At 40.0% G+C, this 24,985-nt stretch overlaps 1 protein-coding gene across 1 annotated transcript in view; it reads left to right on the forward strand.

The window, feature by feature from the left end:
- ROR2 (receptor tyrosine kinase like orphan receptor 2) overlaps nucleotides 1-24,044 on the forward strand; it is a 160,382-nt gene extending 136,338 nt beyond the window's left edge. Inside the window, exons 5-9 of the mRNA XM_075740189.1 lie at nucleotides 11,337-11,464; nucleotides 14,780-15,094; nucleotides 16,841-17,086; nucleotides 18,773-18,975; nucleotides 20,664-24,044. Coding sequence (XP_075596304.1) covers nucleotides 11,337-11,464; nucleotides 14,780-15,094; nucleotides 16,841-17,086; nucleotides 18,773-18,975; nucleotides 20,664-22,106 — 2,335 coding nt within the window. The 3' untranslated portion in view covers nucleotides 22,107-24,044. The remainder of the gene's footprint in view (nucleotides 1-11,336; nucleotides 11,465-14,779; nucleotides 15,095-16,840; nucleotides 17,087-18,772; nucleotides 18,976-20,663) is intronic.
- Nucleotides 24,045-24,985: the final 941 nt, after the last annotated feature.

The raw sequence follows: 24,985 nt of genomic DNA on the forward strand, positions 1-24,985 counted from the left end.
CTGACAGATACATCAGTATATACAGGATCTTAGTTTTCAAGCATTAAGAACTAAATGCTGAAATGCTAAACTTGGAGAAGCATTTGATTTCCTAATGGAGTTTTCTATGTGTTATGATTCATGAAGAGTTTATTAATGTTAAGTCTGATTAGATTAATATACGGAGCTGTGGTGCTGGTACAATTGCAACTCACAGCCTATCAAACTAATAATGTTTGCATAGCATCATGTGTGTGGCATCTGAAAATAAATTATAACTCTCACTTTGGAATGTGAGCTGTTTTGCTTTGCCTGAGATATAATGCAGTATCCACTGTTATATTGTGGGAAGATTTAAATAAAAAAATGTGACATTCAGCCATTAATTGGTTATACATAGGGAAAAAGAAGAGAAGAGTCTTTGGAAATGAGGTCTGATAAACATTGGGTAAATGGTTTTAAGTCCAAAGGAAGAAGAGTAAGGGGAAATTCTCATTTGGGATTACATGAGAGCTGGATGAATACCCAGACCTCCCAGCAATTTTGGGTGATTCAGGGTGCTGTATCCCCAGCACCAAAAAAAGGTAGCTGCAGAGCCAAAGGTTGTTCATTTCTACCCTTTTCTAGTGGATGAAGTAGAAAAGTGTCTGTTTATTTTTAATTCTTGAGAACTTCAGAGGCTTTGTTTGAAACTGGCATAGAATTTCCGGTGCAGAAAAAGCTAATTTTGCTAATGTGGAAAAAATCAACAATCCTATTATGTGGAATTATGATGACATACCAGAATTATTTAATGAGTTCTGGATTCCTTAGCCATACCACCCAGACCTTGGTCACGGGAGCCAGCAGACAAGCAGATAGTGCTAATAATAGACTGCTGTCTTCAGTACAGACCAGCCCAGAAGAGAAGACACACACTTACTCATCTATCAACAGACAGAGATGGTGAGACACAAAAAATACTAGGTTTCTTTCCAGATTTTGTAGAACAGTGTGCTCTCCTGGTGGTATACCCATTATGCATCCCTGGCCTGCCTCTTCCTCCCACTTCCATAGCCGCTGTCCTCCTGGGCCCTCAGCAAACTCCTCATACCATTGCCTCGATTAACCTTAGGCATCAGCCCTGGCAAGGGTGCCAAGCGGTTTTATTTTCTCACACACGTCTGCAAAGCTTGCTGTAGATGGGCTATTTGGAGAATGTATCAGCTACATTCTCCTAGGCTGGCCTGTGCACATGAAGATGGAAATGACGTAAAGGCTGGACAAATTTGGGTAGTGTTTCATAGGAACAGCAAAAGGTATGTTCCAGCAAGTCTCAGGTATCTGCTCAATAGCAAAACACGATAGCATCACAAACAAATGGCTGTTCCTTTTCCTGGTAGTGGTTTTGTTTTCAGTTCTAATTTTTTAGAAAAATGGTAATTTTCTCTGGCCTCATTTTTTGAAACACCTGAACCATTTCTTTTGAAGGAAAAAAGAAAAACAAAAAACTAGCTTTAGACTGTGGAAAATTTCAGCTCAAACGTTTCACAAAGTTAAGAACAGCTATGAAAACAGCCTCTAACATTGGGAAGTATTCACAAACTGTAACTTTCTGCAACATTGCCTAGAATAAGTAGTTCATATTGTTTCCATAAAAAGTAACAGAGAAGCTAACAACTACTTCATATTGTTTAGATGTTTTAATCAAATTAATTTAGTTGATGTAGGGGGAGTTTCTGATAAATGGCATATGCTAATTTTTCTTTAAGACTGGAAAAATTACTGTGAAACTGACACTTCAGTATTATATGCTTAGAAATAGTTTATATTTCTGTAGTTTTAATAAAAATGTTCTGTGAAAGACTTTGAATATGAACACTTGCATATACATATACATATAATTATGTAACCAATTTCTAGATGCTATGATAATTTCTGGCTGTTTTACAAAGCTCTCTGCTATCAGATGTATAGCCTCTGTGTTAGCTGAAATAGAAAAGCTATTAAAAAGTTACGTTAAAAAGAAGAAGGGAAAAACTATACCAATGCAGTTTTTTTCATTTTTTCATTTGCTAAGATACTTTCATAAGTGATCACATTTTTAATTCTGAAGCAATTTTTAATTAGTAATGATTTTTAACCAATTTTTTTTACAAAAATGTCTTAACTTTTTAACCTCTGCTAAAAAGCTAGGAAGTGTTTTGCAGAATACTTACATTGCCCACCATTCAAGGAAAAAAAAACCAAAACAAAACAGAATGCCTGAGGCACTTCCATGGGATTTCAGTTTTTGTTTTAAATTATTCCTTTGTCTTTATATAACTGGCTATTTTTGACCACGCTATCTTAGTCTTCTTTTCTCTCAAGACTTTCTACCTTCTACCTGTCTTTCTGGCATATGTATAAAATTCCATCAATGGATTTTAATGAACTGAACAATAATATAAAATTCCTATTTGTGCATAAAATCTGCCTGTGTAGGTAAATCACAATGCATGACTATCTACCTGAAAACTTAAGGATTTTCTTTTTTAAAAAAAATTAATTTATTATGTCGTGATTATCCTTGGTGTCTTTTATGGAGCGGAGTGAGGCTTGTGCTAGGCAAGTTCAGAGCAGTGTGGCAGGAGGTGGGGTGCCCTTCTCTCACCCACTGCCAGATAGGAGAAGGGACCCCTATGCCCAGACCAGCCCCCTTGGTGAGGCGCAGTATCTCTCCTTCTCTCCTCCTCCCTTCTCTCCTCCTCCCTTCTCTCCTCCTCCCTTCTCTCCTCCCTCCCTCCCTTTCTCCTATGGTATCACAGCCATCAAAACTGCCTTTCACTCCCTCCTTTCTCCCCTTCATGGCTTCCCCATGCCCCCGGACAGCTGACATGGCCTCTTAGCTTCTGCCCTCTCAGTTAGATCCCTCCCTTGGCTTAGCACAGCAGCCTGGGTAGAGACCTCTGTTCCCTGGGCTGACCCCAAGGCACTGGCAGCCCCATTGCTGAAGTCCTCCCTGGGCTGCCTGGGATGACCCTACCGGTTTTATTGCTACCTGCATATGGCAGCAATTATTCAGACATTTTTAGCTGGTGGACTCTTCCAAGACCTTTTTGGAGCTGTACTTACTCAAGGTGGCATGGCAGGAGGAGTAAGGATAAAAGCGAAGAAGAATTTTGCTTTCCTCTGGCAGTGGGGTGAATAGGGAGCTGCTTGTTAGAGGCTCTTCAGAGGGCTTGTTGGCCCTGCTGTTTTTCCTTGCGTGTTGGAGGGATGCAATTTGTTACACAGTCGTAACACACTGAGAGGGAAAACTTGCCTTAAAAAAAAGGGGTGGGGATGGAGACTCATAATGATTTCTTTGGTGAGTGAGAAGCTGGAATGCTGCATAGCCAGGTCCGTGTTCCCATATGTTGAAATTAGTTTTCTGAAGGTTTTTTTTTCCCCAATTCTTTAGTAAACCAGGTTGTAACAGAGATGTTTCTGTTAAAAATGTCTGACAGTCAGCGAAACAGACCTGTAGCCTTCCTTGGATTGCCAGCTGACTCATCGGATTTCAAGATTTCATCCCAACACGCTGACACCTATGAAAGCAGAGGGAGAATTTACAAAAATGTCAGTTGAGCAAATTGAAAGAGAGAGTTTGTAGGTAGAAGTAGTATTAGATCATCTGTTTGAAGTTACGTGCAATAACAGGATTATGGCTGGTTATACCTCCAGGGACAATCCTCTGTTCCTTGCAGAAATTCAGGATGTAGATGTCCTTGTTTAGCTTTGCTCCTTTGACTGTTTTACCCAAATTACTGTAGTAAGAGCCATCCTGCCACCCATGTCTATACTGCTGTATGTGATTTCTGTACTTGGGAACAGCAACAGTTTTACAGTTTTTGGTACACTGAAACCTTTTCTAGATATGTAAAGCAATAATAAATATGTGAATGCTTGTGATACCGTCAAACCACAGCAGCATGTAGTGTTACCTAATGAGCATCCTGCCAGAGTTCTGGCATGTTCTTTCCTACATCTTTGCTGGTGAGCACTGTGTTTTTTTCTTGTTATAGGAGTGATGGAAGATGATTCTCTGAAAGAAAGGAAGGGAATACCATTTTCCATTGATTTTATCCGCTTAAATAATTGAATGGTATCTTTTAGCAAGGACACAGCTCAGCTAGAAGTGCTGACACCCACTTAAGGCAATGCCTAGTGAGAACAATTTGGTTCATGATTCAATGAAGGCATATGCTTAAACCCTATTGATGTCCTTCCTGTTTCTTGCATTTAATTGTTTTTTAAATACCTTACATTAAAGGCATCCTCCTTTCATGGTAACATCAGAATATATGTTTAAAACATTATTTGGACTATGTTTTAGAGACAGACTTTGGAGCCTAGGTTTTATGCTTAAAAATACTGATTTTATAATCCATTGTGGAAATAATGGCAATAGGCTAAAAATAAGGGTTTTGTTTACAAGTTGCTGTTTAACAAACAACTTTTCTGTAGTTTGTCACAAACACTAAGTGCATTTGCAGCTGTGTTTTTGCTAGTGACATTCCAATGTCTTTATTACCTGGCTTAAAAGGGTGTCTCAGATCGTATGATTATCATGAACAAATTAATCATTTAGTAGAATCAGTAGACTAAAGATCAACTGTTACTTTCTGTTCATTCTAGACATTGAATCTGGAGTTTCAATTCACAATGTACTTTTTTTGGAACTAGGAAATAAACATTCAAATCAAATGCAGCACAATTGCTCTGTTCAGTAAATGTGACTTCAAGTACCTTTTTTTAGAGGTACTGTTGTGTGCTACTTTTCAGATTAAAAGCACAAAATTAAATACTATTTGTTAATATTTGTCTAAGTTGCATGCTAGACATCAGAGAATCTTGCTTTTGGGGTCTGTTGTTACACTCAATGAGCAGCTGGTAGCAAAATTCACGGGCCATATCCCTGGTGAGTGTAAATTGTCATAGGTCCATTGACTTCAACTGAGCTATGACTATTTATACAAATTCCCCTGCCCGTTAGTCTTTGACTTTCTAACACTAGACTCCCCTTCTTTTCTGATACTATTTATTACATTCCTTTAGTGTATGGGAAAAGTTTTTACATCCCTCTTGTACTTTAGTGAAGTCTCTCTTTGAGATGTTAATTATTTTGATGGGTATTTTCTGATATCCCAGGAGCGCTGATCTTTAGATGTGGGTGAAGATGTGCAAACAAATGATTTTATATGCTGGAAAGGTGGGTTATTTGCAGATAAACCTTTAGTCATAGAATGAAACTATTTGTTCAGTAAACAGGTAGGGCAGGAAGCCTGTGCCCTTCTCCTGTGGTGTGGGCACAGGGTACCTCCATCCAGGCATGGGCCTGATGCAGCAGTGAAGTTGTCCCTGCCATCCTTTCACTTTTTGGCTTCAGTAGGCAGGACACGTGCAGGTGTGTGGAGTTTGGTGATTTATGGTTTGTGGTTTTGTGTTTTTGTTTTGGTTTGGTTTGCTTTGCTTTGTTTTTTTTTTTACCAGAAGTTTTCCTGTACACCTGGGTTTTGGAAACTTTGCTAAAACCTCGAACCCATTTGTGTGTGTTATTGAATTTCTGCCCTGAATGGGCAGAAGTTATGGGTGATGTCAGAAGCAGCTGGAACTAGCCCAGCCCTTCTCGATGGATGAATAGTAATAGTTCAGGCAATACTGGTTTTTCCTCCATCAAATATTTATAAACCAGACTGTTGCCTTGAATGTCAGTAGTAAAACTTCCACTGATCTCCTGTGGACAACAGGAGGCCTGTGAGAAGGAGCAATTTTATCACCAATTGTAATTATTACTTTAAGACACAACACTCTTGACTGGAAAGTACCAAGTATATTTCTGTAACAACATAAATTCACTATGTTTTTGACAGGAGGCAAATTGTATAGATGTGATAAGGCATATGACAAGGGCACTGTGTTTCTCTTCTTTCAGATCTTCTCTGTGACCTGTTTCAGTGGGAACTCATTTTAGCCATTGAAAAGTGATCCCCTTGTGACTTGAGTTCACTCCATGGCACTATGATATGATACATGTCAAGAGTAAGGGTAACAAATTGCAAGGGCTGTAGTGCCAGATTATAAGAGGTCCTGATTTTGAAATGCAGTATACTTGAATAAATATGTATATTAAAAACAGAAATTCCTGATTTTTTACTGCAGGCCTTTATAATGCCCTTCCCATCAGTCAGAGTGATTTGCCTCTCTTTGATTAAACATAAACCCTTTATTGCTTTAATTCTTTGTATTGCAGGTCATTTAACTTGTGTGCTTTATGAAGAAGCCACACACTGGGCTAAACAAACTCATAATCTGAAATATGATGCCTGTCCTTTTCCCTCTGATCTTACTGTCGATTATAATCATCCTCTTTACATGGCTTCTGCCGTCAGTTTTCAAGCTGTAGCTATCAAAAACTCTTTCCCACAACATGAGTTACCATATACCAAATGTTGTATTTGTCTACCTATAGCAAATAGGATGATATAAATCATTTGTCATTTCCATTGTTTGTCACTGTCTAACTATGGTTTTCTGTGCATTTTTCCTTGCTTTGCCACTCGTAATGGAATATGAGGGGGAGTCCTAATATCCTCTCTTAGTATTTGACAGTTTTAATTAAAAGCTGTTTAATCCCTGGACAATATGAAAGAGGGTCAAAACTTCAGGTTTGTTATTTGCTGTGGGAAAATGTATAGGAAATTTTAACTGCACTTAGTTTGCTTGTGGGAAACCGCTGTAACAAAGTTTCTATTATCTTTTTTAAAAACTAACCTCTGGAATATTGTTTACTTTGGTGAAGCGTAAGCTGAGGATGTATACCTCCAAATAACTTCTAAATTTATTATTTGAATATATTAAAATAAATTGTTCTCAAATTATAACTTTAAATAACATTTTTATTCATTTTATCACAAGGATAGGTTGGTAGGGTATTATTAAATTAGTGCTTTTTTTAATGTATTCAATCAAAGAAGGGTTTTTTCTGAGTTTTCTGGAGGATTTCAGAGTTTCTTTTTATGGCTGATGCACAGTGTTGTGTCTTTTCTATTTTCAGGAAAATAGATTTAACTTACAAGTTTCTGTTGTCTTTGTAAGTTAAGTTTGTGGGATGCAATCAGAAAAAAGGTATCTTACTAGCAAATAAATATCTAGTGCTTCTTAACTCTGCTTTCAAAATTCCTTTCATGAACCCGTGCTAAAGATTGTTATGCCTTCACATGTTTTCTCTGTTTTTCAGCAAAACCACTAGGTCTGCACTCACTGTTTTCAGGGGCACTAAATACATACTGAAAGCTCTCATCAGTCTTATGTGCTTCACAAGGTGATTTTAGTATTGAACAGAGTTTCCATAGCTGTCTTTTATTTACTGAGACTTTTTTGTTTCCTGTGCCCTCTGGACTGTTCAGCTGTGACAGTTGCATACAATAGATTGTGTTACATAGATATCATACAGTGTATTGTGCCCTGATGTGTTCTTTCAGCATTTCAGAATTTCCGTTAAGAAAAGCCTCTTTGTTTCCTCAGTTTTTTCTTTTGTAGTCTTCTGTTCGGTGTTCTTTCTGTGTCACATGTGAAATTAAAGTAATGCATAATGGCAGGGTGGTAATGTTCACTATGTTTTTCCAGCACGTGCAGTACACCTAGAAATCTCTCCATATACTCCTAGAGGAGATATCTGCCTAGACGGAAGTCTTGCATGACCTCCATCTAGAGAGATTCCTATTCATGCATGCTATGTTTTATTGCTCTTCAGAGGTACCTGCTTCTTCCAGTGCTTCCTTTATAGACACAGATGTCCCTGGAAGTTATGGTTTCTGTCAGTGGGAGGAGATTCAACTGGCACTGCACCACTGAACCTACACCTTTCTTCTATATTGCTTGTTTGGTTAATTCTCCATTTCATACAGACTTCTGCCCACAAACCTGAATGCAGACTGTGTTTAATCAGGTGGTGCAGTGCATGTGTGATAAGGAACTTGTAAATGTCTTATCAGTGCTTGGCTCTTCAAGGTATTTCCGGACCTGGTAAGCCTGGTCAAACTTAGAGACACTCCATGTTGTACATAAAAGTAATATCCATATTTTTGTTTCATTTGTGTGTGCCAGAAATAAAAGATTCTCCTGCTTTAGCTTTATATGTGAAAGGCTAGTTCTTAACTTTATTGTTCTGGCAGAAGATCACCTTTTGGACCTGGAAAACTAGTGGCATTCATCCTAAGAAATCGAAGTTGGGGTTTCAGAAATAGAGTATGTGCTCAGTCAGATTCTGTATGATTTTATTTTTAAATCCAAACTCTGATCAAACATCTGACAAGTAGTTAGGAGGAGAGTTCTCTCAGTAGGAGAATATACCTTACCTCCACTCTGATTAAGTGCTGAAAAAATTCACGTTCCAGGTGTGCTGCCCTGCAGCAAAGGTGAAAAAAGAATGTCAGCACTTAGGATGTTCCTGACTCTGTTTTGTAAAAAAAATAGTTATATAAAAATGTAAGAAAATCACTAGTGAGAAAAGGTGATGCCATCTTGAAACACTCAGAAAGAAACAATAAAGAACAAAGGTAGAAAAGTACCCATGGCAGTTTGCCTGTAGGACTTCTGCAAGTGGAACAAATTGAACTCTTCTGGATTCCTTTTGTGGAGTCAGATTTCTGCTTTTACCAGGGTTCTTGATCAGAGCAGACTTTACAGCTCAAGCAGCAGGAAATTGAGGAGTTGGTATTTCTGCCTATTTTCAGCAGCTTTTAATTCTTACTCTGATCAGCAACTGAATTGATGGCATATGGTTTTGGGTACGAATCAAAGCTACACATGGCTCCAAAGACTCTTGTTTGAACTGAGCATGACGCTGCTCCTGCGCTGTTTTATCAGATTCCCCCCAGCTTGCTTTTTGCTGTAGATGTTTTGCCATGTGCTGCGCATACATGTAGCTGTAAGGGGACTCTATGTGCTGCTACTTCTGAGCTTTCTAACAATTTTCCTAAGAAGACTAATGTAATTTTGTCCCCTTGATCGCTAGTACTAATCAAACTGTATTCATTGAGTTGCCTGACCTGACAAAAATGATGTAAAATAACAGCCCAGCTTCTGTCAGAGTATCTGACATCAGGTTACTGTTTACTTTCGCTTGCATTCATGGTAATGCATATCCAGTTCAGTTTAATCAGCAGTTGACTATAACATGGGAGAGAGGAGCATATGTGTGTATATATAGTATCTAAGCTGTATTTAGAAGTTCTTGACAGAAATAAATAAACTGAGCTAAGTAAGAGATCACACTGCTTTTGTCACCATACTCATACTGGTTGGAGTGCTATTTTTTATTGATTTTTTGTGTGTGTGTGTGTGCTGGCAAGAGAGCCCTGCACTGAGAGTTGAAGTGTGAGGTACAGTTTCAGTCAAATACATTGCAGACTTTGTTCTGCAGGATAGGGGTATGAATTTACTCTTGAGAAAGAGGTCAAATAAGGGTTTCATATTCATTCAGTTCCTTATGGGAATTGCTGACTTCCTACTGAGGTGGTCAAGGATCATAAAACAGGCATAGACAAAATGCTTTGATATTTTTGCCCCTTCAGGCATGATGCAATTGTTGCAAAATTGGAGGTTTTGTTATGAGAGTGAAATAATTTCACTGCAGGAATTAACTGATCCAGGAAGACTCCTCCTTTACTTCATCCACCATAATCAAAAACTTACATATCTTTGTGGAAGCAGAACTTGTTTCAGAGTTTGTAGAGAAAATGATGCTTTATGAATATTTAACAATCATACTGTGATAGGGAATAAAAACCAGATCTGAACAACAACTGCATGAGACACTTCATATCACCATGGTTTATCTAGCAGCTATTTGATGGATCAGGTCCTATTAAGTCATTGTCTTTCTGTGAGGAAAGAGAGGGATGCTGCTCGAGTGGTGATTGATGGTTCCAGCTTTTGGCTATACTGTACGGACAATCCTGCCCAACCTTCCACTGCCAAAGAGTTTATACTTTCAGAAATAACGGTAACATTTCCCTGAAGAGATGAGCTTTATCAGGGAGACATAGCAGAGGAAAAATGGAAAGAGGTTACTAAGACAGAATAAGATATGGGAAATAACGGGCTGCACTCAGCACTGCATAGGTGTTGGGTGATGTGCTCATCATGGCTAGCTGTAGTCAGGCAGCAGGTTTTCGTGCTGATTTGGCCCAGCTGAAGTTATGTGGTTTTACACGTATTCACTGACAGTTTTGTCCTGCTCATGTGGTATGCTAAGGTATTTGTAAGAGAAGTGGGTGACCAAAACAGGTATTGATACCCAAAGATAATAAAGTACAAAGTTGCAGAAGAGTATTGAAGTAATACTTAAAAAATCACTGGTATGGGAGAGGTACCTTCGACTTTTGAACTGACTGTTTAGGTGCAGAAACTGATCAAGCTTTTGGGTGTCCTAGGATTACTCAAGAGTCATGGTTTTCTATATTATGTTTTATAGCTTTTTTTGGTCCATCCTGCAGTGAATGATGTGATGTGAATCCATCAGGCTAGTGAATTCTAGCAGAGAGGCTGTGCCGTGCCAGAGGAAACACACAAGCACTCTTCCTCTGAAGCCCCTTTTCAGTGCTCAGTTATGATCTGCAGATCAGCTCTGTATTATTTACTGGGGCTTTGGGGATGATGTGTTGAACCACTGAGCCTTTAGGCTAAGCACTTTTATGCCAAAATATTTATGTTGATGTAAGGGAGCAAAATTTGGCCCAAAACTTCATTGAATTGAAAAATGTATTAAAATACATATTGGAAGAGGAATTTGACATTGACTCTGACTAGAGATAAGAGGAAAAGAGGTTAAAACCTTGATTGCTTTTTATTCTGTTTACCTAATTCAGAGTTCAAAATTATTTTGAATTATTTTAATTAAAGCTTGGCGATGTCTCTTCTGCTGTTCACTACAGGAAATGAAGAAAAGGGGAGGGAGGGAGGAAAAGAGAACCAACTGTTTGCCTAATTGTACTAGGTGTAGCTAGATGTCAAAAATGCATGGGCACATGTAACAATACCTAGTTGCTGTCTCAGTCTAACAGCTTTTTAATAGACTCATCTGTCAAATCCCATTACTATTAGCATATGATTTTTAAATTAATCTTTGATTTCAGTTTACTTCTTTCTCTAATGAGTGATTTACAGGGTGCCTCATTAATACTTCTAAGGTAGTGCAGAGAGAATTGGAGGAGAAAGCTGCACCTGGGGAATGGAACGATTTCAGATTTACAGTCTTTTGGGTTTTTCTCCTTTTATAAGAATATATTTTGTAAAAATTCATTGGGGACAGCTAGACTTCTGCTTATAAAATCCTAACCTGTCCTTTGCAGAGAAGATTACCATGAAGACGGGTTCTGTCAGCCATACAGGGGAATTGCGTGTGCACGAATCATTGGAAACAGGACCATTTATGTGGACTCCCTCCAGATGCAAGGGGAAATTGAAAACCGAATTACTGGTAAGCTTATACATGTCTGCAGCAGGGCAAAAAACATTTGTGAAAATACACAATTCAGGTACAAATGGTGCTATCATCCTTTTCAGTTTCATTGGTCAGTGACTAAGATATCCTTGTATTAAGGTTTAGAGGAGGTGAGCCAGTTTCGCACTTGCGCAGTTAGCAAAATTGGAGCAAAGATGAATATCTGCTGTCATGTGTAGAAGCTTTTTCCATGTCCTTAAGTAGAATGTCAGAGCATTGACTTTTTAACAGTCTGTAGTTTATACTGAAGCTTTTTGCATGATGGAGTCAAAGGGAATATTTATTAAAAAAAATCAATTTGTGATGTAATAAAAAATTACTGGGTTTTTATTTTCTTGAAAAATGTATGGTGGCGTTTCCCTGGGGTTTTCTCCCCTGTTATGTAATCCCAGCAGAGTCTGGATTTCACATTGATTTGTATAAAATAAGAGTCAGCCTTCCTGTGCTCTGCCCTTGCTGATCCTTTCTCTGATCATCATTTTGGTACAAAAACATGCATCCAAAACCTTAATGACTTTTAGTGGGCTGGGCTGTACATCAACATGGATTTTCTTCACTGGAACTCAGTTAGCCAACATTAGCAGCTGTGACTCTGATGTACACAAGCAGAGCAAGCAAATGAATCTGTGGAACAGAGCAAACTGTTTATTGTCATGTATGACCAAATAACCCAGTCCAGCAGGAGCTTATTTGCATCTGGCCAGATATGGCTAACTAATTGAATCTGCAATTTTAACATAACTAGTTGCCAAAAAGTTGACTTCCCTTGTGAGCTCTATCTCCTTAAAGATATTACCTTAAAGGCTCATTGTCAAGCCAGAAATCCAGGTCAGGTTTTTTCCATTCTTGCAGTGGTGATCAGATTCTGGGACTGGCAAAATCCAGGTGCTGACCTTTCCTTGTGCTGTTATGACGTATTCCCCTCCCTCCTTTCTCCTGGACACTGGTGTTATTCCAGCCTCTTTTATCATGATGTCATTAATTAATTCATACTATTAATTCAATTTTTTTTCTATGATACAATTTCTATCCTGTTTGGATGTTTTTCAGCAACATGGAAATGTTCAGCTGTCTGAAATGATTAAATGTGTAACTCTGCGAATTAGGTTCATAATGTCCTTTTAAAAAAAACCAACCAACAAACAAAAAACCACAAACAAAAAATTGTCATATCTTCCAGGAAATGTTTATTGGTTAAGTTACACTTGTTTCTGGAATATACACCATGGACATTCATGACCTGGCTGCTGGATCCCTAATACCACTGATGATCAGTTACATTTTGGAGCCTGGGGGTTGGGACTCTCTGTCCTGGAGCTGAGCAGAATTTCTGATGGAACTGGGTTTTTTTAAGGAAAATTCTGCAAACCACCATGTAGAGCTGCCGAGTGCCTAGCTAGGCAGTAATGATAATCCTTTAATAACAGAGCATTTTCAAACTATATGCACATGAAGGACATACCAAATGCCTTATCCAAAATAACCCTTAGTATTTCACAGCATACTTGGTTCTTATGAGTCTTCTTATATGTAAAACAAGTATTGCAAGAATCTGCTGTAAAACTGCTGCTGAGATTTTGCCTATACTTTTGCCCGTACTTCCTAAGCGCAGTTTTTGGTGGAAGGTCTTTGTGCTGAGAGCCGTAGGGCATTCAGGGAAGGCTGTGCTTGGGAAACGGTGACACCTACTGCCCAAATCCAAGAACATTTCACGAGGTCACAGGCAACGTTTATCGAGAACTTTCATTCTGGATTTTCATTTTCCTGCTGTGCTGATGTGTGAAATACATTCCTTTTGCATCTACAGCCCCTGGTGCTGTTCAGTCCTGGCCATGTGGTTAGGTGAGAATTGCAGCCTTCTATTCAAAAATGAAGGACCGTTCCGAACAAATACTTGAGGCATGACTTAAAAGACTGGAAGGCCAACAAGAAAGAGTGTATGCACCTGACCCCTGATCTGTGGATATATGTGACTAGCAGTATCTTTGCTGTGCTGTTTAATAATTAAAAAAATAAACCCCTTAGTTGCCACCACACAGTCCTTCTGGCTTTTGCGCCTCCCATCAAAATAAGGACATGACTGTGAATTGTGCACTCTTCATTCATGCCAATCTAAATTATGTAATGTCTTCACAAAAATTAGTTGGTGTTTCAAATAGCCAAGAGTAACCATTTCACTCCTCCAGGTTTAATTTTTCCCCTTAGTCTTCGGGACAAGCACATTTCACAGCTATCTTTTGAGGCCTGCATGCAGTGTTCCCTATATTCCTGTGTTAATATTCCTGTGTTAAAATAAGTAAAGGTGTAAACAGTACAAAAGGCTGGAGTTGGAGCTGCTTGCTGCATGTGTGGTGTTTAGGAAGAGACGAGACTCTCTGATAGCAGGTGGCAGCAGGGAGTAGATGGTTGAAAGGAGAGAGCTAGACAAGTGGGAAAGAATTGATTTGTAGGTTGTAAATAGACTGCTGAATGACTTGAACTGCTAACTTCCTCTCTTTTTACAGTGTGCATTGGTGGAATGTGCAGTCTAGCAAGCCTCACTTACAAATTATGTTTTCCGGTGTGGGAATGAATATTCCTACATTGAAAGCTTGATTCATCCCCTGATACATGTTGCACATGCACATTTGTCTTTCTTTGCAATGTGCAAGAAAACTCTCAGATAAATGTTAGTGTGTAGATGCTGAGACCTGAAGGGGAGGATTAAGTTCCTAATTCATTATGACATTCATCTTAACGTGAGCAGCATGCTAGATTGATTACATTCATTTTTCCCCAAACTGCTGCCTGTTAGGCTTCTCATGTACATTAATAGCATTATCTCCCCAAATACCGATGGCACACTTCCTTTTGCCTGTCAAAACTTGAAAAACACTTGTTTATTGATCAAAATGTCTACCAGAGGAAGAAGCTAGGTGATCCTCATTCAGATTTTGTCTAATTAGGAACTTTGGAAATATATGTCAGCATGCTGGCAGGTGTATCTTGCCTTAGCTCTTTATCCTTTCAAGGGAAAATTAGTCAAACATCAACAGTTTGCTAGTCATTTGGGTACTTCCTAAGAACTGAGGTCCTGCAAGGTCTGTGCAGGTTCCAGAGGCACACTGCGTTTTCTCTCTGCATTTGTCAACTCTCCTTTACAGCAGAAATAACCTCATTTCCCTCTGCTCAGTAGGCTTTCAGACCCTCAAGAAAAGATGGAAGTTGTAAAAGGCAAATGACATGAAAATTACATTGTTTCTCCTGCTTTTTGTGAATTCATACTTAAGCACCATTTTTGTTCCTTTCCAGCTGCGTTTACCATGATTGGTACTTCCACACATTTGTCGGATCAGTGCTCACAGTTCGCTATACCATCCTTCTGCCACTTTGTGTTTCCCCTGTGTGACGAGCGCTCTCGGACCCCTAAGCCACGAGAGCTTTGCCGGGATGAATGTGAAGTTCTGGAGAATGATCTCTGTAGGCAGGAGTACAACATCGCTAGGTCAAACCCCCTCATCTTGATGCAGCTACAGTTGCCTAAGTGTGAGGATCTCCCACGACCTGACACCTTGGAAGCTGCCAACTGCATAAGGATCGGGATCCCTGTGGAGAGACTGAGCCGATGTAAGTCTGGGTGTTTCATCACTGGGAAAAAGTAGGGTTTGTTTCTTCCTCAGGTTGGGACTCAGAGACGATATTTTGTCAGTCATTCTTTTTGTAAATGCTATACTGGACACTACTACTTTTTATCACATTAATACTGACCATAATCTTGCACTGTTGTGAGGTATAGTTAGGATGGTGAGGAAGTTTACGGGATGCTACTTAGTACTGAAAAGGGTTATATGAACCACCCTTGGCTATAAAACTGTGTTCACACAACTGATTTGGCTCAGATTTGCGAGGGGCAGCAGTGCATTGCAGACTTCGCTTCCCACATGCCTGCCCCTAACTCTGGCTCAATCCTTGCCTTTCTGGATGAGTCCCCCCCATACACCTATTTGTGAGTTCTGTTTACCTATCAATAAACTTCAAACAGGCTGTGGAAGCTTCACTGGAAAAATCTGTTACGAAATTAAACATTTAATGTTCATTCTTTCTATATGGAAATCCACGAGAATATTAACCCTGTAAACTGAGCATGGAGTGTAATTGTCTTTCTTCACACACACAGGATGGGTGAAAACACTGATCTTGCTTCCGTGAATTTATATTTGCATCCAGGAGTAGCAGGGCTGTTTTGTTGTTACTAATTATGTGCTGACAATTTTTCTGCCTACTCCATTTTCCTAGAGATTAGTCACCACCCCTTACAATGTTCAACAAAGAAGCTCCAAGAGACTAAAAATGGGTTTTTTTAAGTTCAAAGTGTGATAAGATTATTCTGAATATCCATTGTCTGACCCTGCAGTTAGGAGCAGGGCTCATGGCATAATGGTGGGCGTGAAAGACTAGCTGTGTGCTAATAAGCCATAATCTAGTGTGGTTGAGAAGCAGAAATAACTGAGAAAACTATGACAGAGATAAATCAGACAGGGAAGACGTATCAAGCAAAAGGAATGAGAATAAAAACAAAAGTCTGCAAAAGTTGTCTGTGACCCTCAGAGCCAGCGGTGCTCCCTCTGGCAGAGCAGCCGTGGTGTGAGTACCCTGGGGGTTCAGAGGCAGGGGTTTGAGAGCACTGACTTGGAAAAATGGAGATGGTAATGTTGCAAACATATGGAAAAATACATGCTTCAGTTCAGGTGATTCATATGGGAGACAAGCACTCAAAAATTATGAGGAGATGATAGCAGCAGAGCAGAAAGAGAATAAAGATAGGATTTCAGCAGATATGAAAGTGATGTGTCTAAAGAGATGAAAAGCCTGAATCCCTTCTTTCTAAAGATGAAAATAAGGAAAAATTGGCAAGAAGCTTTAGGAAATACAGCACTAATTTCTCTAAGAAGTGAGCAGTGTGAGGAAGACAGGAAGATTATGAGAAATAAAAGTGGTGGAAGGTTTACACTGTTGGCATCTGAAGACTTTTCCTGAAGTGAAACTCGTATCTCTCATTTAGTTCCATTTATCTCGTCCTGTGTCTAAAGGTCCACACATGCTCAGTACCAACTTGCATTCAGAGTTACCAAATATTGCTGTATATAGCCGTAGAGCTGAGACGCTCCAGGGCAGAATCCAGAAATAACTGGGTGTAAAGGTACAGATACTTGCAGAACTGAAATTTCAAACCTCATAGCTTTCATTTAAACCCTGAAGTACCTAAATTCAAGTACTTTTTGCATACATGGTCTATGCACGTTAAGCCTTTTGGTCTTGCTGGCCCTTGGTTGCTTTCTCATTTGCTACACTTTGTTAAATGCTCTGTTGCAGATCACCAGTGCTACAACGGTTCTGGAGTGGACTACAGAGGGACGGTCAGCGTTACAAAGTCTGGCCACTCTTGTCAACTCTGGGACTCCCAGAGTCCCCACAGCCATGATCTGACAAGCACACAGTTTCCAGAGTTAGGTGGAGGTCATGCGTATTGCCGAAATCCCGGAGGTCAGATGGATGGGCCATGGTGTTTTACAAAGAATAAAAACGTACGCATGGAACTGTGTGACATACCTTCTTGTAGTATGTATTCTCTTTCTTTTTTCCCTACTACTGTCCTGAATCCTGTGTAATGTTGAATGTTCCCTGGTTTTACAATTCACTTAGGAGGGTTATGCTTTCAAATGTTTCATTTGCTGTAATGAAGCTCCCTTGTTTTGTGTTGTAGGCGTTTTAATATTTTCTGGAGATCAGAGCTTGTAACTGAGATATTGTGACATATTTTATTATGTGTTGGGTGCTTAAACTGAGGTAATAATTAATGATACTGATGCAGTTTGCATTCTAACTTGTCAAATGCCAGAAGACGTACTTATCACCTGTATGTGTTTGGTTTGCTCACACTACTCAGTTGTATATTGCTTTTGCTCTGTGTGGCATCTTCAGGCAGCAAGGATTTTCAGATCCTGTAGAGGGAGATACAGCACCATCCTTGGTTGGAAGGAAAATGTGTGACATGCAGATGCAGAGATGTCATGAAACAGATGATCTTATCCAAAAAGTCCTACACTATCTGCTAGTGGCTCTGTACTGCCCAACTGATAGCAAAAATAAAAAGCACAGCTCTTGCAGCTTAATACTGTCCCACTCACTTTCCTGTATTGGCACAGCCTACACTCTAGAGCTGTTACAGTGGTAACAGTGTTTGGACATGACAAAGCATCTTAATACTATGCTTCACTAGGAAGAAGAGCATGTTTCCTGCAGCAACAGATGTACTGTGGAACACATAAAAGTGGTTTTGTTACAGATTGCCTGGATATTTAAGAGCACTCAAAATTGATATGAAATTTCTTAGTTACTTCACTTTTTTACAGTAGCATGATTTGACATTTATAATAAATTTCTGTGTTGCATGTAGCACGGTGTAAAGATAACACTGGGAAGTGGTTGTGGTGAAAGCAGTAGCCACAAATACAAAACCACGGGTTGCAGAAAACATCCCAGACAGTTCCAATGAACATTTTGGACATCACTATGCTTTCCTAAAGTCTCTAAGTATCAAGAAAAAAAACATTTTAGTAAGGTTCCAGAACAGTCTTATTAAGTGCATTGACTGCTTTTTCATGTCTGTCTCACTGTAACATAAAAGCACTATAATTCTATTAAGTACAGAACAAATAATAACTCTGGCAGCACGAAGTGAGATTTATTTTATTCTGGGCGGAAGTAGTACCAGTGGACGTAAAAAGTGAGCAATATGCTGATGAAATGGCTGAAGTTGGGCGAGAAAACCAGACTGCAATGTTGTGCAGCAGTTTATCACATTGAGTTCACTGGTTTATATACTGTGATGAAGACTACTCACTTGGTTTTTATCCCTTGAACAAGATAATGCAATGATACTCTGGTCTATGTTCTGCAGTTTCCATAACCAGAAGCCTCAAAAGTAAAGTGAAATAAACCGCATAATGTTACAGTCAACACATTAAATGTGGAGCTTCTAGTTTATCTTAATACTGCTAGTTGCTATGTCCATTCGAAGTTCTTTGAAATATTTAATGGAAAATTATGGACAAGGGGGAGAGGGTAATGTGGCTTCTGTTTTCAAGCTATATGAGTTTACTTTTTGTTTAAAATGTAGTATTAATAATCAAAATAATCACAAATTGTTCTTGTTTGGTTGTTTGCTTGGTTGGGTTTTTTTGCTTTACTATTGAATGCATTAGAAGTACCTATTGTAAATATGAACATGTCTGTGCCTGACAGGTCCACGTGACAACAGTAAAATGGGAATCCTCTACATCCTGGTTCCCAGCATAGCCATCCCTCTGGTTATCGCCTGCCTTTTCTTCCTGGTCTGTATGTGCAGAAACAAGCAGAAGGCATCTGCTGCTACACCACAGAGGCGCCAGCTGATGGCATCTCCTAGCCAGGACATGGAAATGCCACTCATTAATCAACACAAACAGGTATTTTTTTCCATAATTTGCTTAGGCCACATATTTCCAAAGTGGTGTGATTTTCAGTGTCTCAAACTGATGATGTTCGAATTGAGCTGTGTTGTGAGGGACCTAATTTTCACACTGTGCTGACCATCTCCTTCAGTGAAAACCAGGTCTTGCACTCTCTAGCTGTACCTAGAAATCCTGGTCTTGGGCAAGAGCTTTCAGGACAAAGTATTTTATGACATTTGCCCTTACCTGTCAATCCCCATTCTGCCTGTTGTCTCAGTGACTAGAATTGTTGTTTCTGATCCAGTCTTCAGCCTGCAGCTCATTTTTGCTTCTGCTAATGATGCAGCCGGTTTGCTTGTTTAAAGCAGGATGCACAGTGGGGGTTCTTGTCTAATCTGTCGGCTCAGTTTGCCGGTATTCTGAACCATCACTGAGGGGGTAGCTGAGCCGGAGTGCAACATGTTTCTAAGGCTGTGTATCACAAAGGACGGTGAAACAAAAATGGCTTCTGTCTACAAATCTCAGCTCCTGCATACAATTTTCTGGGTCAACTGACTGATCTCTGTGCTAAAATCCTGTTCAGAGCTAATGTTGAATTTTTAATCACAGCATTTACAAGATGCAAGCTCTAAAAAACAATGCTCAATCTGGAACAACTGGCAACATCTGTTTAGGAAACTGTAGAATATTTGTGGGATATTACCAATTGTAACACATTGCATTGATTTTGTGCGATAAGGGGAAAGTTTAGTGGCTGAGTCTGGGCTGTGCAGGAAACTGTCTGGTCCAGTCCACAGTCTGTTGGCCACTAAAATAAGAGCTTGTTCCCAAATCACCTGTTAAAGCCTCTTTCCAGCCTGCCCTGCTCCTTTCTGCTGTGCTGCCCTGCATGTGAAGCTGTGCCAGCTGCATCTGGCTCGGTCAGGGACTCCTCCAGCCCACGCTGGTCAGGACGAACCCATTAGATCACCATCACAAACTCCCCTGCTTTTCCTGCCAGCTGTAGGAAGGAGTCTCTGGGGATTTCTCACTCTTGGCTTTGCCACCTTTTCCTTCACGTAGCAGAGGGATATTCCTTCTTCCTTCTGCTCCTCTTCCACCCCCCTCTTCATGAGAGCTACTGTGAGGTTTCTCAGTGGGGGTACTGTGTACTGCTACCCACAGGCAGGGGCTGTTCCTGCAGTGCAATGGAGGAGAAAGGACATATCTGCTACTGCAGAACTGAAAGAGAGAGATTTTGTTCCTCCTTCTGCTGGAAGGGATGTTTCAGTTCACCCGGAGGCTGCCACCTCCTCAGCCAGTGCCCACAGCTTTTCTGACAGATCTCCAGTGGACACCTCTGGGCTGATCTGTAGGGCAAGTGCAGCTCCAGTTAATAGAGCTCATCATTTGCCAGAGTTACTCTGAACCAATTATTCATTTAGCTTGCAGGAAATATGGTTGCTCCTTTGTAAAAATAATTATACTCATCATCTTGCAGCATAATTCAATTTACACTTCTGATAATAGTATAACTCATTTCAAGGTTAACTGTAAAATCAATATACTGATATGAATATACAAAAAGCTGAAAAGTAATTTTGACCCAATTTATCTTCCATTTGGAGCAGCTAACCACTGGGAACTTTTCTTTAATAAGAGATTCTGTTGTTTAGAAAATATTGTGATTTTTTTACTGACTTACTTTCTTTACTTCATTTCAGGCTAAACTTAAAGAAATCAATCTGTCCACTGTGCGGTTTATGGAGGAATTAGGAGAGGAGAGATTTGGCAAAGTCTACAAGGGGCATCTCTTTGGTACAGCACCAGGTGAACAGACACAAGCTGTTGCTATCAAGACACTTAAAGACAAAGCAGAACTGGCTCTTCGGGAAGAATTCAAACATGAGGCAATGATGAGATCACGATTACAGCACCCAAACATTGTTTGTTTGCTGGGAATAGTGACAAAGGAACAACCCATAAGCATGATTTTTAGTTATTGTTCCCACAGTGACCTCCATGAGTTCTTGGTGATGAGATCTCCCCATTCAGATGTTGGCAGCACTGACGATGACAAGACAGTAAAATCCACCCTGGAACCAGCAGATTTTTTCCACATCGTGACTCAGATAGCTGCAGGAATGGAGTATCTTTCAAGCCACCACGTTGTCCATAAGGACTTGGCCACTAGAAATATACTGGTGTTTGATAAACTGAATGTGAAAATATCTGATTTAGGCCTTTTCAGGGAAGTTTACGCTGCTGATTACTACAAACTGATGGGAAATTCCCTTCTTCCTATCCGGTGGATGTCCCCTGAGGCTATTATGTATGGCAAGTTTTCTATTGATTCAGATATATGGTCATATGGAGTTGTGTTGTGGGAAGTTTTCAGCTATGGCCTGCAGCCTTACTGTGGTTATTCTAACCAGGATGTCATCGAGATGATCAGGAACCGACAGGTTTTGCCATGTCCTGACGACTGCCCCACATGGATATACACTTTGATGTTGGAGTGCTGGAATGAATTTCCCAACAGAAGACCAAGATTTAAAGATATACACAACAGGCTAAGAACATGGGGAAACCTTTCTAATTACAACAGTTCAGCGCAAACCTCTGGAGCAAGCAACACCACGCAAACAAGTTCTCTCAGCACAAGCCCAGTTAGCAACGTCAGCAATGCTAGGTACATTGGACCAAAGCAGAAAACTCCAGCTTTCCCTCAACCGCAGTTCATACAAATGAAAGGGCAGATGAGACCGATGGTCCCACCTCCTCAGCTCTACATTCCAGTCAATGGTTACCAGCCAATGCCTGCCTATGGTGCTTACTTGCCAAATTTTTACCCCGTCCAAATTCCAATGCAAATGGCTCCTCAGCAGATGCCTCCCCAGATCATTCCCAAACCAGGCTCCCACCACAGTGGGAGCGGATCCACCAGCACAGGCTACGTAACAACTGCGCCTTCCAATGCGTCGGTGGCCGACAGGGCTGCTCTGCTCTCGGAGGGCACAGATGACACGCACAATGGAACGGAAGACATCGCCCAGAATCCCGTCCAGGAGGAGGAGGAAGAGGAGGGCTCTGTGCCTGAAACAGAGTTGCTGGGTGATAATGACACACTTCAGATGGACGAAGCAGAAATTCAATCAGAAGCCTAAGGAATCTGCCCTCATTACTAAGAATTTCACATCACTTCCATGCATGGAGACTGTAGATCCTTAGGCTTAATAGCAGTGATTTTGATCTGACTAAAAGAAACAAAACTAAAAAACCTATACCCATGTAAAGTGCAGCAGTAATGATATACCAGGTTTATTGACCATTGCCGCCATCCGATTTTGCAAATATGATGGTATAGAATAGCTGGGTTTAATCTTTTTTTACTGTCCTACAGTTCTTGAGGGAAGCTGCTTTTCGGTTATGTACTGTTGCTGTGCAACATATTGCAGAGTAGCATTGCACATCATGTATATCATGATATGTGAGTGTAATGTTAGTGAATTATGCTTAAACCAATAACACAAAAAGGAATCCAACTATGGTTGCAGAATTGCTCTGAGCATAAAGAAGTGCCCTGGATGTGATGGACAGCTTAGTTTATAGTATTTATCTCTTTGATATAATGGACACGAGATTGTTGTTTGCTTTTTGAGTCTGAAAAAATAACAAGTTGAGAATACTGATCCGTGTTTGTATTGTGATAACAAGTAGGGAAACTGAACATAAAATTGGCTTTGCTGAGTAAGACCATGGGTCTGTCCAGCCCAGTAGCATGTCTTGAAAGGCCATTGCTAATGTCTGCCCAGGGAAGACTGCAAGGGCAATTTCCCTTGTAGAATTTCCCCGGGGTATTTCCTCAGCCTCCAGTAATTTGTGGCTTAGGGACTTCCCTAGCCAGAAGTGGATTTTTTTTCTGTTTAATAGCTCTCAGTGGAATTTTCTACCATGAATTTATCCAAATGATTTTGAACCCACGTAAACTTAGAGCATCCACAACATCCTGTGGAATAACATGAGAGGAGAGAGGATGGCTTGCTTTCATCATTCCCAATGAATGACTGTGACAGAAGCTTCAAAATGAGATCGTCTGACTGCATTTGTGGATGAAAGTATTCCTTCTCTGCTGTGTATTTTCAGCAGCAAGCAGCCTTAATACACTGTTAACCAAAAATGGGGATATTGTAGGGGATATTGTAGGTGTGCACTAACTTAACAATCCAACTTTAATTGCATATTGGTTATCAAGTATAGAAAAGGGCTCCACATGTATGTTCCTGCATTGCAAAAGTGTTGGGTTTTGTGCGGGGTTATAGACTTACTTGATTTTCCGCAATTACTGCTGGATTGCATGTGAAACCATGTTTTTTCCTGCCTCTTTAGTGAAAATGAATTTTTGAACTTTAGAAGACCAAAATAAGCAATACTGTACAAAGTGCTGGTTTTGTGCTTCTATTTGCAGGATGAATCATGTACAGACCTTTAAATGTAATTTATGTTTTACTACATTTTATATACTTTTTTTCATTGAAACATTTGGATTTGTGAATGAATGACTTTATAACTTAACCTTTTACAATATTCACATGCGGTGCAGTTTTATTGTATTGCTGTTTCATTTTGTTAAATATGCAGACAGGTCCATACATTTCACGACCCTTTCTGTAATACAAGCAATACACATTCTCCTTGTATCATTGTAGCCATCACACACTATAGCTGTAAGTTGTACATCCAACATGGATTATTCAATAAAGTGATGCAAAAAGTATGATTAAGTATGTTATCTTTATAGTTCCTACAGCAGCTGTTTTGTTATGGTACTTTGTGGAAATAGAAATGGCCACAGTTCTTAGGTTACAGGTTTTGTACCTAAACTACAACTTTTTATTTAATTACATTGGGATTCACTTGTAAGTTGTGTAATCATTGTGATCTACACCCTGTGTTCATAGTATGGCAGCATTACTTATTTCCAGCATTTCACCTGGGTTTGGAAATGCACTGGTAGGAGTAAAATATGAAAGCTTTATTACTTGTGTTAATATAATGCAGCTTTGGGTGCTATTACTAAATAAAGGATAAATAAATTTAAAAAATGTGAAGTTTATTTACTTTAAGTTCTTTGTTTCTTCTAGGTTTCATGTTCTCAGATTAATGAATTTCATTAATCAACTACATTGGCTTCCTTTGCTAACTTACTGTCTGAAAAATGGAGAGTAAGTGATCTGGTTACACCACAGAGGCATCAGTAAGAGAAAAAATACAATAAAAGAATGAGTGGCAGTCAATGGAAGTGTCTGTACAGCGCTGTCTGAAGTTCAGCCCATTCTGTAATCAAAGAGCATTACAACTTCGCTGCTTTGGTTACAGTTTACTCCCAATTCCCTTCCTCAAACCTGATAAATTCAAGCCTATAAATCACTATAGTCAGAAAAAATAGGACAGATTCCTGTACTGACTTTCCCATCCCCAGTAAGATGTGGATGCATTCTCCACGTGATGTAGAGGAGCGGTATACAATCCTCTGTGCCAGCGTTGGTGATACACACAGTGACACAGAGGGGTTTTCTCCCCTCTGTTGATGTGGATGCACTTCTCTGAGCTGCCACAATTGGAACCATGACGGCATGCAAACACCTCATCTGCGGCTCAGGTGAGCACCTCTGCACCAGTGGTTACCACTACCAAGTTGGTGGCCTCTGTAAGTCATATGGACTGGCAGTAACTCATTACTTTGCAACTCCCCAGGCTACTTGCCCTGTGATGTCTGCTGCAAAGACCCAGCCAGAGTCAGGATCTGCCTTTCCTCCTCAAGATTTGGAAGCAAGGCTAAGGAGGAGCAGGGAAGGCACGCGGCGGTAAGTGGATGGGAGAAGGTGGTAAGCTGGGAATAGGGGAGAGACGGGTTGGCGCTGAGGCCCAGCAAAGCCAGCTCAGTGCTGCTCACTATGGCATGCAAATTTACTTCATCCAGCAGGGCTAGCAAAGCTGCAGTTTGTCCTGGTGGCAGAACAACTTCTCTGGCAACAAATACATG

This window comes from Balearica regulorum, chromosome Z, assembly GCF_011004875.1.
Source record: "Balearica regulorum gibbericeps isolate bBalReg1 chromosome Z, bBalReg1.pri, whole genome shotgun sequence".
In the NCBI taxonomy this organism is placed as follows: Eukaryota; Metazoa; Chordata; class Aves; order Gruiformes; family Gruidae; genus Balearica; species Balearica regulorum.